Raw genomic sequence first — 15,945 nt, forward strand, 5'->3', positions numbered from 1 at the left:
TACCAGACATTGTGCTAAGTGCCCAGGATACAAAAAACAGCAAAAGATGGATCCTGCCCTCAAGGAGCTTCCAATCTCCTTGAGACATGAAAACACATTGATACAAAGCAATTTATATACAGGATAAATAGGAAATAATTAACAGATGGAAAGCACTAGGATTAAGGGAGGCTGGGGAGGGGGTAGCTAGATGGCAGCTAGGTGGCACAGTGGATAGAGAATCAGGTATGGAGAGTGTAAGGTCCTGGGTTCAAATATGACCACAGATACTTCCTAGCTGTGTGACCCTGGGTAAGTCACTTTACTCCAGTTACCTAGCCCTTGCTGTTCTTCTGTCTTGGGACAAATACATACAGTACTGGTTCTAAGCAGGAAAGTAATTTTTGTTTTTTGAAAGAGGGATGGGGTAAGACTTTCTGTGGAAGGGGGGCGGATTTTAATTGGGACTTAAAGGAAGCCAGAAGGTCAGTAGTCAGAGCAAAAATCTGGAATGCTTCATGAATTTGCTTTTCATCCTTGCTCAAGAGGCCATGCTGATCTTCTCTGAGTTGTTCCAGTTTTAGTGTATATGCTGCCAATTTGCCAATGTCACTTAACCTGTTTGCATAAATTCTCCCATCTGTAAAATGGGGATAATAATAGCACCTACTCTCCCAAGGTTGTCATGAGGCTCAAATGAGATCATAATTGTGAAGCACTTAGCCCAGTGCCTAGTAAGTTTCATAGAAATGTTAGTTGTCATTTCCTCTGTCCTCAAGGAGCTCACCATCTAAAAGGAGATGCGACATGTAGATCACCGAGGGCGAGTAGGATATAGACAGAGAAGAGGGGAGGGTATCGGAGAGGAGAAGGACTGTAGAAGGTGGAATTTGAGCTGAGGTTTGAAGAAAACTGGGGATTCCAAGAGGCAGAGGTATGGGAGTGCATTCCAGGCATGGGAGATGGCCGTTGCCAAGGATCAGAGAAGAGACAGAGTGTCATTTTGGGAGAACATTTGGGGCATGTGAGACAGGTTGTGCAAAATCATAGAACCGAGGAATGGAATTCAAGTTTAGGGAACTCTATATGTGCCAGGTTGGCTGGAAAGAACAGTGTGTGTGTGTGTGTGTGTGTGTGTGTGTGTGTGTGTGTGTGTGTGTGTGTGAAGGGGAGGAATGTGATACTCCTGCCTGGAAGGGTAGTCTGGATGCAGACTGTCAAGGTCTTTAAATGCCATCATTCTCACCTATATGCCAAGCAGCACTTCTGACGAGTTCCAGATCTCTCTTCTGAGGTCATCAGGCTTCTGGGCTGGGTCTGTCACACTGATCATCCCCCCATTTTGCAAGCTCCCTAGGGAAGAAGGCTCCCCTCTAAGCCAGGCCAGGAATCAGGGAAGTCCTCTTTCTTCATCAATCATTTCAAATTCTTTTCCCTTTTGTTCTGCTGCCCTTCTCAGACTTGCCCTGCCTGGCTCAGCCCACAGAGATGAAGAGAGAACCTTAAAAGGAGCTCTCTACCTGTCTCACCCTCCCTGCTTTCTTTCCCCATGTCTCTTTCCTCCTTCTAAGTCCCTCCTGGGGCTCACCAGTCTCTCTAAAACCCTGCCCAGGGCCTTTCCCATCATACCTTCCTCCCAATCAGGATGGAGAAACTCTGTCAGAGAAATTAAAAGCAACTCCCTGTGTGTGTGATGCAGCAAGGTGAAGACCGAGGATGGAGTCAGGAGTCTAAGCAGTCACCTGTAACCCGGTGGCCATTGTTTTTCTCTCTCTGGACCTCAGTTTCTTCATCTGTAAAATGACAGGGTTAGCTTAAATGGTCTCTAAGAGGTGGCTGTTGGCTCTGAGGCTAGAATGTTGAGTTCAAGTCACTTACCCTCAGTTTGCCTCAATTTCCTCAATTATAAGATGGAGATAACAATAGCAACCACCTTTCAGGGCTGTCAAGAGGATCAAATGAGCTAATAATAGTAAAAAGAGTCTAGCACAGTGCCTGGCACATAGTAAGCACTTTACATTATTATTCCCTTCACTTTCCCCTTCCCTGTTAATGTCCTTTCCAGTTCTGAGTAGCTGATTCTATGATGTTCTTATCTGTGACATAGTTTTAAATATAGGTTTTGCTACCTCCACCTAGATCTAGATGGCCTTCATCTTAGTGAGCCTCAGTTTTCTCATCTGGAAAATGAAAGGGTTGGCCTTTAAGGCCCAAATCTATGATTTTATGCTAATCTTTATGACCTAGGTCCGAATCTAGACTCTGTCCCTCCACCAGGATCACATTTCCTTCTTTGGGGCTTTCTCAGCTACTATAGCTTTGTTTGGGGGTGATGTAGAAGGATGGGGGTCCAGGGGGAGAGGTGGCTGCATTTTGACCTTCAATGAAACGAGATGGAAATGAGACACAAATCTATGCAAACAAACATATTTGAGCTCTCCTGCTTCCATCTTGAGGCTCTGAATCCCGTGTCTGCATCAGTTGGGCTTCATGCCTTGGCTAAGGAGGCAAAAATATTTGGAAAAGCCTCTGGTCAACCCCCACGCCCACAGGGGTTCTCATGTTCCAGTTATAGGGTTCCTCTGTCTTCCCCACTGAATCCACCAAGAAGACACGGGAAAGGGTGCGTGTGTGTGTTCACTGTGGAGAACCGTATGCACATAGGTGCTTCCAAACTCCCCAAGGTGGCAAAGGCTGGCCTGGGCTCTGGACCTCAGGTCAGGCCTCTCTTCTTCCCCAAACTGAGTCACTTTCCCTTGAGGGACCTCTGCAGATGACAGTATAGGAGCAGTGGGGAAGCAGTTAATTGCCCTTAAAGCCTCTGTCCTTTTTGTCTCTCCCACACAGTTGCCCTACCTGTCTGACCAGCTCCTCCCTACTTCCGGCTTCTTCTTGCCCAGACCTGGCCTAGTGCCCACTCCCTCCTCCCCTCTGTGGAGCTGGAAAAAAGGGTTTCAATCGTCTGCTGGACCGAGAGTGGGCGTATGGGAAGCCTTTCCAACACTCTCACTTGGGAGGGATCCAGGCATCTGTAGGGGATGAATATCCAGTTTGAAGTGGTCACACTGGGACCTGCCTGTGACTCGGAATGGCTTGGCCCTTTTACACATGCCAAAGCAGAGCCCCCTCCCAGGGGTCCAGGGAGAGAGTCCCTGGGGGGCTGCGGGCAGTGGCTATGCCATCCGGTCACAAGGACCAGTACAGAGTGGGCTAAAGCTCTGGCTTGTGGCCCCACTTGTGCCACTCAACAACTCTGTGACCTTGAGCAAGTTTTCTTTTACTCATGAGGAAAATGAAGGAGTTGCTCTAGATCCAAGATCCTGGTCCGTTTTCTAGTGGAGAATTCCTCTATCCGCACCCATGCTCTGTAGGTCCGTTTATGAAATCAGCCTCACCCGCTAGGCTAGAATTCTTACCCTAAGGAATCAAACCTCGTGTCCTCCTCCACCTAGGCCCAGCCCAACCTAACCCAGTTCAGCCCAGCCCTGGGGAGCCAATTCCTTTGCCACCCCACTGGCAGGTGCCTGTCTTGCTCCAACCTGCCCTGTTGACTCACTCCCTATAATGAGCTCAGGGAGACAGGTGTAAGAAATGGCTCCACTTTTCTCTGGTCAGAATGAGGACTTGAGGGAAAAGCAGAGGAGAAAGGAAGACGCTGGGGGCTCTGGCGTTCTGCTCCGGTCACTGACTCAGGCCTGTCTCTGATGTGTGGGGATGACTCCTCCAGGAAGTCTGAGCATGATCTACCCTCGGTTCCTGCCCATTTTCTTTCATGGTCTTTCTTCCTCAGGCTGATGCCCTTTACCTCCCAAGGGCCTCCCAAGCCCCCTCAGTGTCCTCCTCTGGGTTTAAGCCTCCCTTACTTTCTCTGGTATCTCTTGGACCTAGGGAACAGAAGTGAGTCTGGAGGAAAAATGGAATTCCTGGCTCTTTGGATCTTATCTCACCTTGAAAACGTAGTGGAAACAATGGCGTGGGTGATGAGGATTTGGGGAGGTAAGGGAGCCTGACTTCATCAAATAGGAATCCTAGTTCTAGACCTTAGATATCCTGCCCTCTAGCTTGAAGCCAGTGCCTGGATGTACATACCGGAATGACCCAGCTATCTGGTTACCTCCCCTTTCACAACAATAGCAGATTGTGCCCCAGAGGGCACTGGATTTAGAAATTAGTTCTGACTCCCTGTGTGATTTTGAGCAGGTCACTTTCCTTCCCTGGGCCTCAGTTTCTTCACTTGTAAAATGAGAGGGTTGGAGTAGATGATCTTCAAGTCCATTCCAGATCTAATTCTACGACCCCAATCTCCTGCTCCATAAAATCCACACTTCATTTCTTTCTATGAATGGAAGAGAATGGAGGTGGGGGGAAGAGAAGATGAAGAAGAGGGGAAGAGAGACAGACAGAAAGACACGCAGAAAGAGAGAGGGAAAGGGAAAGAGAGATCTTTCTTTTTATATTTCTTGGTCTCTTTTATTTCCCATCTCTGGGAGCCAGCTTGGTGTTATGGAAAAGATACTAGTTAGGATCATGAGTCCTGGGTTCCAGTCACTGCTTGACCATTAAGCTACTTGGACAAATCTCTTTCACCTTTCTAGGTCTCAGTGTCCTCCTCTGTAAAATGGGGGAGAGGGAAGGAGGGGGACTTGGCTTGGCCTCCAGGTTCACTTTCTATGCTAAAAGTTTCTGAGCAAGAATTTTCCGGGCCCCAGGGTGTCTAGGGGCTCTCAATAATCCGGCCGACTCCCATCCCCGCCCTGGCCCCACAGCCCGGCTCTCTGCTGCCCCCGCCTGAGTTCTCCCGGTGGAGGCAGGTGTCAGGTTAAGCTCAGCCCCTCCAGGGGCCCCAGCCACTCAGGTGCGGAGTCCTAGCTCTCCCCTCTCCTCCCCTTGCCCCCCCCTGGGGCAGTGTGCAGGTCTTATAAATGCGGGCGTTGGGAGGCGACTCTCCACCTTCTCTCTCCCTGAGCTTCTCGCTTGTCTCTGGGTGTCGGTGCTTGCCCCTCTAGTCCTCACCATGTCCATCCGGTCGACCACCACCCATCGGTCCATTAAGGTTTCCTCTTCGGGCCCCCGGGGCGGTTTTAGCAGCCGCTCCTACTCCAGCGGCCCCAGCTCTCGCATCAGCTCGTCCTCCTTCTCCCGAGTGGGGAGTACTAGTGGCGGCTACCGAGCGAGCTTGGGGCTTGGGGCAGGCATGGGCATGGGCTTGGGCTTAGGGAGCGTCGGCGGCGGGATCACGGCGGTCTCCATCAATCAGAACCTCCTGAGTCCCCTGAAGCTGGAAATGGATCCCAACATCCAGGCCGTGAGGGTCCAGGAGAAGGAGCAGATTAAGGTCCTCAACAACAAATTTGCCTCCTTCATCGACAAGGTGAGCCCAGGGGCGGGGAGCTCAACTTTGGCTATTATGCTAAACCTGGTGCCCTCAAGCGGGGTTTGGAGGCTCCCGCTTGGAGCCGCCTATTCCCTAACTTGGGGGCTGCCTTCTAAATACCAGATGGGATGGATGCTTGTGCCCAAGAGCTACCCCTTCGCAGTTGGTCTTACTCTTTGAGCCTCTTCCCACTCTTCTGGTGGGCATTCAGTTTCCTGAACTTCCTTTCTCCTGGTGGTGGGCACTGCCAGAGAAACCTTGCAGAACTCAGTGCCCCTTCACCCCCTCCCCCCGCCCTGGCACCGCCCTCACCTCCAGATGAGTCACCGATCCAGCGTTCTTAGGTTGGGGGAAGGGGAAGGTGTGTATGGAGCCGGAGGGACGCTGGGATGACCACCAAAAGAGGGATTTGCATAGCTTTGGCTCAGTGGTGATATCATCTCTGGCTTCTTCTTCCAGCCCTCCAAGGTTCTAGATCAGGGCTGGCTTTCTTAAAGATTTTGACCCTGAGGACAGTTCTTGGAGCCATGTGGGGAGAGGAAACTGAGAAAAAGGGGTCGGGAAACTCCCAGAATTCTTGTCCTCCACCTCAGGGCTAGGTCTCCTATTCCAAATTTTCCTGTCCAAAGTTTATGGGGAGCAGTGAGCTTTTAATAGCTGGCAGACACCAGTTCAATGAAATAAGCCATTATTGAGATCAAAGTTGGGGCTTCTGAGGCTGTCTGAAGGAGCCTCTATAAGGTATATGTCGCCTTGTTTTAAATTAGCATCAATTCTAGCTTGGGTCTATTCCCTCTTCAGTCCAAGATGATGATTATGGTCATGTGTTTAGGGCTGGAGGGGATCCTAGAAATCTATTCATTCCAGCCCTTTCACTTTATAGATGAAGAAAACGAGGACTCTTTTTTTGGGCTAGATGAATTGTTCAAAGCCAAAGCCTAGCTATTGGGGCCAGGTCAACTGGTAAAGGACCAATAGTCTATATCACTGCTGCCCTCTCAGGGGCTCATGTCCCTGGTCAAATACCCCAGAAGAATGAGCCACACCCTGACTCTGCCCACTTGGCTCTGGGCGTGAGTCACCCCCTATCCCACATCCGGGATTCAAAGTCTAGGGGTGGGCCAGAAATATTTTATCTTAGTGCCATTAATCTCCAAAGTTTATGGCTTTGTGATAAAATTGAACCAATATCTCTTTTTCCCTTTGATCTCTTTGGTCTGCCCCCCCAAACTAGGTTTGGGCCCTCCACTCTTCCATTTCCCTCTTCTCTAAGTCCAGGCCAGGTTTTGTTAGGGGCCCCTGAGGCTTTGTGAATTGGTATCTTTCCTGCTGACTCTGCCCTGGGTGGCATTGTGGGAAAAAGGAGGTGGGGTGTGTATGTGCTGGATTATGGAGCCTTCTGTCTTGTCCCATACGAGTTTATGAAATTATGGATCTCTAAGCTCAGTTAAGACATTAGAGGTTCCCCCTACAGTTGACTGAAAGTAGGACGAAAGCAGGAAATTTTACAAAGCAAGTGGTACTTAGGTCTACATATCTGGTTCATCAGACCTTCCCAGAGACTCCATCCATTTTGTCCCCATCTTCCCCTAAAACTAGAGAATTTGGGGGAAGTTGGGAGGTAGAGTCCTCAAACAGGCTCCAAAGCTCTTTTTGCCAGCTCCCTGCCCCACTGTACCCCACATTTTACTGTCTCTCTTCTCCCCACCAGTTCTCCAGTGAGTTGTGCTTTATAATCTGTCTTGATTTGCCTAATGCCATCATGGCATCCTGCCTTTGGGTCTAAAGACACCTTTGGGGACAGAAAAGAGAAATCTTATCCTTGCAATGGGATAATCACCAACTCTAATTAGAGGTGCCTGGAGTTTTTCAAATTCAAGAAACATTTATTGACCCTCTGCCCTTTCTATGAAGTGGGCCAGATGCAAAGTTTGGACAAAAGGAGAAACTAGCTTACTTCCTGGTGGGCATTATGCCTACATTTAGCTATGGCACACAATAATAAGCAAAAGAAGTGTATGCAAAGTTTGTGGAATGGGTCTAGGGCCTGGGGGACTTCCAAAATTGAGCACTGATGGGAAATGGAGAAGGAAAGAATCATATTAGAGGTAACTTTATCTCTTCCCTACAAGTCTAGATTTAGAACTAGTAGGGACCTTAGAATCACTGAATCTCTTCATTTTACAGAAAGCTGAGTGACTTGCCCAAAGTCACACACTTTGTAAGAGACAAGAATCAGATTTGGAACTCTGGGCCTCTGAGTCCAAATTTGACATTCTTTCTACTTTGTCATTCAGAATTGCAATCCTGCATAAAGAATAGAAGATAGGATTGGGGAAAGCCATTAAATGACAGGGATACTGTTGGAAGGGACCTTAGGTATTATTCTTACTTTAAAAATGAGGAAGAGACTTGGAGAAGGACACCAAGGACACTACTTGCCCTGCTACTTAATGACCCAGACAGGACTCCTGGTCTCCTGACTACATTTCTACTTGCTCGTCCCAGAATAATTGAGAATTCACTATTTGGGTGGAGGACAACTTGAGGACTCATGTGTTTGGACACTTCCTTTCCTACTTCATCTTTCTGGATTAAGAATCAATAGGCTCAGAATAAGGAGACCATCAAGTCTTTCTTCAGCAGGCTTAGAAGTGGTGAATTTTCTTTTCTTTTTGTTTCTTAAGGCTTAAAAATAATTGATAATTTTTGTTTTGACATTACTTTCATTTCTGAATAGATTTTATTCCCCTTACCCTCTCTATCCCTTGTAATAGAAGAGAGAGAAAGAGAAAGGAAAGAAGGAAGAAAGAAAGAAAGAAAGAGGAAGAGGAAGGAAGGAAGGAAGGAAGGAAGGAAGGAAGGAAGGGAAGAAGTAAAGAAAAAAATGAGCAAACCAGCTCTTCTAGACATCAGCTGAGCCTGACAGTTGCCACAATGTGGGAGGGGATGGTTTTCCCTGCTGGGGCAAATGCCTTTCTCCCCTTTGCTTAATTCCCAGCTTCTTGGTGAATGTGGTGTGACCATCTCTCCTCATTCTCCATCAGGTGCGCTTCCTAGAACAGCAGAATAAGATGCTGGAGACCAAATGGAGCCTCCTCCAGCAGCAGAAGACATCCCGGAGCAACATAGACAGCATGTTTGAGAGTTACATCAACAGCCTTCGACAACAGCTGGATTCCCTGGGGAAGGAGAAACTGAAGTTGGAGGGGGAATTGGGCAATATGCAGGGCCTGGTGGAAGACTTCAAAAAGAAGTGAGAATAAAGAGGGACCTTTAGACTCAGAGGTGGGGCTGAGGGTGTTCTCATTATCCAACTCTACCTTATATTCTGGGAAAACCAAACACACATACTGCCCAAGAATTTGGACTCTGCCAGAAGAATTTCTCCCAACTCTTTGTGACTCTGTGTCCCTTCTCTCAACAGGTATGAGGACGAAATCAACAAACGCACAGAAATGGAGAATGAGTTTGTTCTCATTAAGAAGGTGAGAGGGGAGCCAGACCTGGAGATGGGAGGTCCTGGGTTCAAATCTGTCCTCATACATTTCCTAGCTGTGCTACTCTGGGCAAATCACTTTGTCCCATCTGCCTAGCCCTTACTGTTCTTCTGCCTTGGAATCAATATATAGTACTGATTCCAAGATAGAAGGTAAGAGTTTTATTTAAAAAAAAAAAAGATGAGAGGGGCGCTGGATAACATGTGAGTGTGCACACATATATATGTGTGAGACCTTTAGAGGGCTGCCTTTCTATTGTCACCATATACTTCTCACAGGACTTCATACAGAATAAGAAAGCTAGGACAGAGGTCAGGAAGGAAAGCTACTCATAGTCTGTCTATATCCTCAACCTCCAAGAGTTCCTTTCATTACAGACTCTTCTCCTAAGTTTCTGTGGTGAGGAGGGAATAGGAGATCTCAAGGGAGGATGAGACTAGGGCCTCTAAGCCAGGACCTCCTGGTCTGATAAGGCAAATAAGGCATCATATCCATTCATCCATTCATATGTATTTATTTATTTATTTGAATTTTTTAATTCAAAGTTATTTTATTTTCCCAGTTATGTAATGATAATTTTCAACATATGTTTTCCAAAACTACAAGATACAAACCTTCTCCTTCCTTTCATTCCCTCCCCCCTTTGGAGATAGTAAACAATTTGATCTGGGCCATATAAATATTAACATATAAACCCCCCCTTCCATATAGATGAGTGTTGTAAGAGCTAAGGCATACAAAACCAAATCCCCCAAATAAAACCGTAGATACACTGATGTGAAAGATAGTCTGCTTTGATCCACATCCATCGGACTCCAACAGTTCTTTCTCTGGAGGTGGAGAGCATTCCCTATCACAAGTCTTTTAGAATTGTCCCAGATTGCTGAGTGTAGCCAAGTTTTCACAGATGATCGTCGTATAATATTGCTATTATATTATTAATACATTATATATTAATATATAATATTGTACAATGTACAGTGTTTTCCTGGTTCTGCTTATTTCGCTCTGCATCAGTTCATGAAGGTCTTTCCAGCTCTTTCTGAAGTCATCTTGCTTATCATTTCTTATAGCTCAATAGTATTCCATCACCATCATATACTACAATTTCTTCAGTCATTTCCTATTTGATAGACACCCCTTCCATTTCCAATTTGTCACCACAAAAAGAACATGCATTTATTTATCAATTCAATAAATATTTGAGGGCACAGAAGAGGAGTGCAAAAGATACAGACAGACCAGACTAGAATTAGAACCAGAGATGGACAGAGATGGCCTTTAGAGAGAGATTAGTTAGTTGAAATTAGTATCTGAGTTTTGAATTCCTAACAAATGCTGTAGGCATTTTCCTAACAATTCCTAACAAATGCTCTAGGCATTCCTAACAAATGCATTTAGGCAACTAAATGCTTCTGGTGACAGGGAACTAGTTGTGCTGGACAGACCTCTATACTTCAGTTTCAGGAGGGAGAATGAGGATGTCTGGAGGGGGGGGCGGAGCATTGGTCTGGGTAGGGAGGTTGGGAGCTGTACTTTAGAGGTGGATAGGCATCTATCTCCAGGTAGTGAGGAGGGCGGACTGGGGGGAATGGCTTATTGTTCCCAATGAAAGGTGGCAGCTGATGGTGGGATAAGGACGTGTCTGGTTGCATGGCTCAGACTTCCCTTCCTTTCCAGGATGTGGATGAAGCTTATATGAACAAGGTGGAGCTGGAATCTCGCCTGGAAAGCCTGACTGAAGAGATAAACTTCCTCAGGAGTTTATATGAAGAGGTATGTCTTTGAGGAGTTGTAGAATCATCTCTTAAGAACCACTCCATCCCCCTCTCAACTCCCAAGCACATACTAGTAGATAAATGAGCCAAAGGGTTGACTTCTCGGGTTTTTCTTGGTCTCTACTTTATATTCTAAACCTTCCAACAAGCCCTTTCTCTCTCTTTGCCCCAGCTCAACTTGAATCCTGTCCTTCTCTCTTGACTAGCCCCTCAGCTTTCCCAGGGTCCTCTGGGAAGGTCCCTCTGGCCATTCTCCTATACAATAGGATATTGACAGCATTTTGCTCTCTTCTCCATACTAGGAGTTACGAGAATTGCAATCCCAGATTTCGGAGACTTCTGTAGTCCTGTCCATGGACAATAGCCGATCCCTGGACCTGGATGGCATTATTGCTGAGGTCCGAGCCCAATATGAAGACATTGCCAACCGCACCCGGGCTGAGGCTGAGAACATGTACCAGATCAAGGTGAGTAAAAAGGACTTTGTGTCCTCAACAGCAGGGCCAGGCTTAAAGGAGCTGCTCCCGACCCCCCCCCCCCAACCCCATGAGCTGTATGACCAACTTGATATAGGCTACACATGCAGAGCAAGCATCTCTTAAGTGCTTACTGTATGCCAGACATTTTGCCAAGCACTTTAAAATATTTTCTCATTTATAAATGGAAGTTATCCCTAGAGGGAAGCCACTAGCTGTGAGGTGGGGCTGGGAAAGGTCTATTGTGATTTGAGTTAGATCTAAGAGAGCCAAGATGGTCAAGGGGTCTCTGAACCTTGTAAAGGAGCCTCTGTAAAGAGCAGCCTTCCTCATCTCTCTCTCTCTCTCCCTCAGTATGAGGAACTACAGACTCTGGCTGGAAAACATGGAGATGACCTTCGCCACACCAAGACGGAGATCTCTGAGATGACCAGGACTATTACCAGACTTCAGGCTGAGATCGATGGTCTCAAAGGCCAGGTGAATGACTCTACCTGTGGAATATACAGACCTAAGTAGGGAGTATAGTGGAGATCTAGAGTCAGAAGGAGACAGAGCTTCCAGCCCAATTGGTGGAAAGGCTACCCAGACATCTGGACAGGAGTGCCAGAGCAGTGAGGCTTGGACTGAGGTGGGGATGGGAAAAAAAGAAGCTTCTTAGAGGAGGAACAATAGAATGAGGTTAAAGAAGGAGAGCAAGGCAGACCTCCCATTTGGAGAGAATCTTCTAGTTCAAAGGGAAATTGGGAGTTGGGTTGGAGTGATACCTCTGATCTAGGAAATCCTGGGCCATGAAGGGGAAACTCTCTTTGTACACGTTTCAGTGGCTTAGTTGGGCTGGAGCTGCTCTATTACACTGGGGTAGGTGATTGGAAGAGAAGTTAAGGGAGGAAGTGCTATTGGCAGAGTTCCTGGATCATCTCTTTGGGTTCCCACAGAGAGCCACCCTTGAAGCCTCCATCAGTGATGCAGAGCAGCGTGGGGAGCTGGCCCTCCAAGATGCCCGAAACAAGCTGACTGAGCTGGAAGCTGCCCTGCAGAGGGCCAAGCAAGACATGGCCCGCCAGCTGCGGGAGTACCAGGAGCTGATGAACGTCAAGCTGGCCCTGGATATTGAGATCGCCACCTACAGGAAGCTGCTGGAGGGCGAGGAGTACAGGTGGGCATGGAACTGGCCTTGGGGAGCCACACTAGGGTCTTTTCATCCACCATTGTAATAGGTGATGGTGGTCCTTACACTTATGGAGGGAGGACTTCTCATGGAAGAAGACTGGTGTGGGGAAGTGGCCAGGCACTAACCCTATCTGTTCTTTGGACAGGCTGGAAGCTGGGATGCAGAACTTGAGAATTCACACCAGAACCAAAGAATATGGAGGTAAAGGTCCTCTGGAAATAATCTGGGTACTGGTGCAGAGAGCCAGGAATGTTTTTCTAAGATGATGTGTTGGGTATAGGGAGACTCTCAAAAGCCCCAGCATTCAGGGGGTTGGACTCCCAACTCTAGGTTCAGGAGATTGTTTGCTGTGAGCTCTGGTAACTAGTCCATTCTCCCTGGCTCAGGTCCCCTCTCCTCCTTTATACCTACAATATTCCATTTTAGCCAATGGCAAGCCAACAAATGTTGATTAAGTTCTTACTCTGTTCCAGGCTAGGCCTTCAAAGAAAGACAAAATAGCCCCTTCCCTGTAGGAAGTTATAATTATCCTGGCATTTGGGGGCTGAAGGAGGGTGGATGGGAGTCAGGAGGAAGAGTCAAGCCAAGAAATAAATGAGCATTTGTTTTTTATTTATTTTCAAAAGCTCTTGCTTTCCATTTTGGAATTGATAGTAAGTGTCGCTTCCAAAGGTGGAAGAGTGGTAAGGTCTAGACAATTGGGACTTGCCCAGGGTCACACAACTACGAAGTGTCTGAGCCAACAAGCATTTATTAATCACTTCAGTGCGAGACATATACAAAGAGATGGGAGCCCTGCTCCTCCCTAGTTACCAGTCTAATGGCAATGGGACATGGTATTAAGTTGAGAATTAGAGCTGAATAGATGCAACTAGGTAGACATCAGTAATGAGAGTTAGGAATAGGGAGGGCTCTGAATGTTGGAAAAGAGATTAAGAAATGGGTGTCAGCTGAGGGGCCAACAGAGGGGAGTCTGTAGTCTACTAATGTGGGCACCTTCTTTTTCAGGTGGACTGACCTCTGGCTTTGAGATTCCCACCAGCCCCAGTCTTGGCTATGGGAGTTTCTATTCCAGTTCTGGCAGCTCTGGTTCATCCTCTTACAGCCAAGTCGGTAAGGCTGTGGTGGTAAAGAAGATTGAGACTCGAGATGGGAAACTGGTGTCCGAATCTTCGGATGTTCTGCCCAAGTGAGAGGTCATCTCGGAGCCTCACAACCCACCCCTTTAATGTACTCCGAAGAATGTCCAGGATCCCCAAGAGAAGATAGGGGTTGGGGGAAGGAGAGATTCAAGAGACCCAAGCTATAGGTCCCAGACATACCTTTCTGCCCTTTCAGGGTTCAGCGTCCTTGAAGCAATTTGTGTTTTCAGAAATAAAGTCACAGTTCACTATTTCCACCTAATCCGTGCTGTTTTCTTTTTCTTCTTCTTTTTTTTTTGTGGGGGTGGTAGCAGTGGTGGAGGAGTAGGTAGTTTTTGGAGTTTAGAAAATATATACAGACTTAAGAGCATTTCTCTTCCTTCTTCACTCTATTTGTCTTGGGGTACTTCCACTGCCACCAGCACCAGCATCACAATACTAGAGAGAATGCTCAATTTAGTATCAAAATTTGGGTTTGAGTGAAAGCTTTGTCATTATTGCTGAGGGACATTGATCAGATAATTTCCCTCTCCCTGGGCCTCAGTTTCCACAGCAGTAAAATAAAGGGTTGGCTGAATTAACCTCTAAAAGTTCTTCTAGCTCTGACTTTCAATGATTCAATGATAATTATCCCTAAGTGCAAGGAAAGTCCCCGGTCAACTTTTTAATACTAATAATAGCATTTCTGTGATTGTTTCTGTTTACTTGTTTCAATCAGATCTGACTCTTTGTGATCCCATTTGGGGTTTTCTTGGCAAGGATACTGGAGTGGTTTGCTGTGTCCTTCTGCTCTTTTTATAGATGAGGAAACTGAGGCAAACAGGGTTAAGTGACTTGCTCAGGGTCATATCACTAGTATTTGTGACCAGATTTGGACTTGGAAAGATGAGTCTTCCTGACTCCAAGCCTGCCTCTCTATCCATCATGCTTACCTAGCTGTCCTCTTTTAAGGATTACATAGTAATTTTCCCTTTATTTGATCACAGTTCTGTGAAGGAGATACTATTATTATCCCCATTTTATACATGAGAAAATGGAAGCTTCGAGGTTAAGGGATTTGCTCAAGAGTCATACGGGTAATAAGCACCAGCTAGGATTTGAGTTCAGGGTCTTCCTGACTCCAAGTCCAATCTCTGTTCCTCACACGGCACCACCTAGCTGTCTTTTCACACAAATTGTGAGTCTTCAAAGGAGTTGCTTGCTTCTGAAATTGAGCATTTTTTATATCCTTACTTTCTGGTTTAGTATCCCTTCTAGGGTAGAAGAGTGGCAAGAAGCTAGGCAATCAGGATTAAGTGACTCACCCAGAATCCTATCTAGGCAGTGTGAGGTCAAATTTGAACCCAGATCCTCCTGACTCCAGGCCTAGTGCTCTATCTATTGCCCTACCTAGCTGCCCCGCCATTCACTTTTTCTGGGACTTGGCTTTTCTATCTGGGGTCAGTCCATGACCCAGCCTTCCTGAGTTGTTAAAACACTGTTGTCCTTGGGATGGGAAAATGGTGCTACTGAGCCACCTGCCCATGAGGTCATGTACTCTGGAGTTTTCTCCTCCCTCATGGGGAAGTACTTTGTACTCTATACTGTCTTTCTCACTGGGCTCCCTTGTGACCAGTAGACAATCCTTTTGCCATCTCACTCCTTTGTGAACCAGCTGGCACCAGTTAGGGCCCTGGAGAGCAGAGTCTCCCTACAAAGCCGGCTGACCTCCTTGGGGACTGAACTTGTGGCCCTGGCCTCCTTAGCCCTGTGCTCCAATCAGCCTGGGAAAGGGGCTGGCTCTCTATCTCTAGAAAGGGAGATCCAGTGTCACCCCGCAGGACTGACTTCAGTGACTCACCAGCAGCTTCTTCACTTCTCTCTCCATTCTCTCTGAAGGCTGTGCCTCGGTGCCCTCTGTAAGGAGGGTGCAGCTGGGAAAAGCAGCTTGTTTATCCTGTGGGTTTGTCTTGTGCATTTGCATCTGTTTATATCTCCACCCCCATGCTCTCCTCATGCCTTCCCTCTCCTATTTCCAACTGCCTGTTGGCTATCTCCACCGGGATGCCCTCCTGGCTTTTCAAATGCGATCCGCTCAAAACCGAGCTCACCTTGCCCTTGAAACGCCTCTCTCCCAACTCCTTCTTATTCCCTCTTGATGGTGCCACCCTCGTCCCAGACTTCCTTCTAGGCGCCCAACCTGGGAAGAGCCCTAGTTTTGGGCTCTACCTCTCTTGGACTCCGTCTGGCCAATGACTTGCCAAGTCCTAGCAGTTTTGTCTCTGTAGTATCTGACACCTCCACACCCGACTTACTCCAAACCCACCGCCACAGGCTCTCATCTTGAGATGAGAGCCTTCCACCCAGCCCCTGCACCACTGCCCGAATAAGCTGCTCTTCACCCCATTTTAACACTCCTGCCCTTTGGAGAAAAAAATTCATAGCCATTCCTACACCTTCCCCCTCCTCTCACTGAACCGTCCTGAGAACAAAGGGAAACTGTTCAAGAAAACTGACAGAACACCCATCTAACGTTTGCCACC

The 15,945-nt window shown here is 47.2% G+C and overlaps 1 protein-coding gene and 1 non-coding gene across 2 annotated transcripts; one reads left to right on the top strand and one right to left on the bottom strand.

Moving 5' to 3' along the window:
* Positions 1-479: 479 nt before the first annotated feature.
* On the bottom strand, positions 480-586 carry LOC130454870 (U6 spliceosomal RNA). The gene has a single exon (XR_008912657.1). It is a non-coding gene; the product is annotated as a U6 spliceosomal RNA (small nuclear RNA).
* Positions 587-4,895: 4,309 nt separating this feature from the next.
* KRT8 (keratin 8) lies at positions 4,896-13,685 on the top strand. Its single transcript, XM_056798159.1, has 9 exons — positions 4,896-5,350; positions 8,401-8,609; positions 8,781-8,841; positions 10,534-10,629; positions 10,934-11,098; positions 11,462-11,587; positions 12,046-12,266; positions 12,427-12,482; positions 13,290-13,685. The coding sequence occupies exons 1-9, from the start codon at positions 4,994-4,996 to the stop codon at positions 13,472-13,474; spliced, it is 1,476 nt and encodes a 491-aa protein (XP_056654137.1). The 5' UTR covers positions 4,896-4,993; the 3' UTR covers positions 13,475-13,685.
* The last annotated feature ends 2,260 nt before the right edge of the window (positions 13,686-15,945 follow it).

This window comes from Monodelphis domestica, chromosome 5 (assembly GCF_027887165.1).
Source record: "Monodelphis domestica isolate mMonDom1 chromosome 5, mMonDom1.pri, whole genome shotgun sequence".
NCBI classification, from domain to species: Eukaryota; Metazoa; Chordata; class Mammalia; order Didelphimorphia; family Didelphidae; genus Monodelphis; species Monodelphis domestica.

Coding starts and splice junctions, on each gene's coding strand:
- KRT8 (XM_056798159.1), top strand. CDS start 4,994: ATGTCCATCCGGTCGACCACCACCCATCGGTCCATTAAGGTTTCCTCT. Junction 8,610..8,780: donor GTGGAAGACTTCAAAAAGAA/GTGAGAATAAAG, acceptor TTCTCTCAACAG/GTATGAGGACGAAATCAACA. Junction 8,842..10,533: donor AGTTTGTTCTCATTAAGAAG/GTGAGAGGGGAG, acceptor CTTCCTTTCCAG/GATGTGGATGAAGCTTATAT.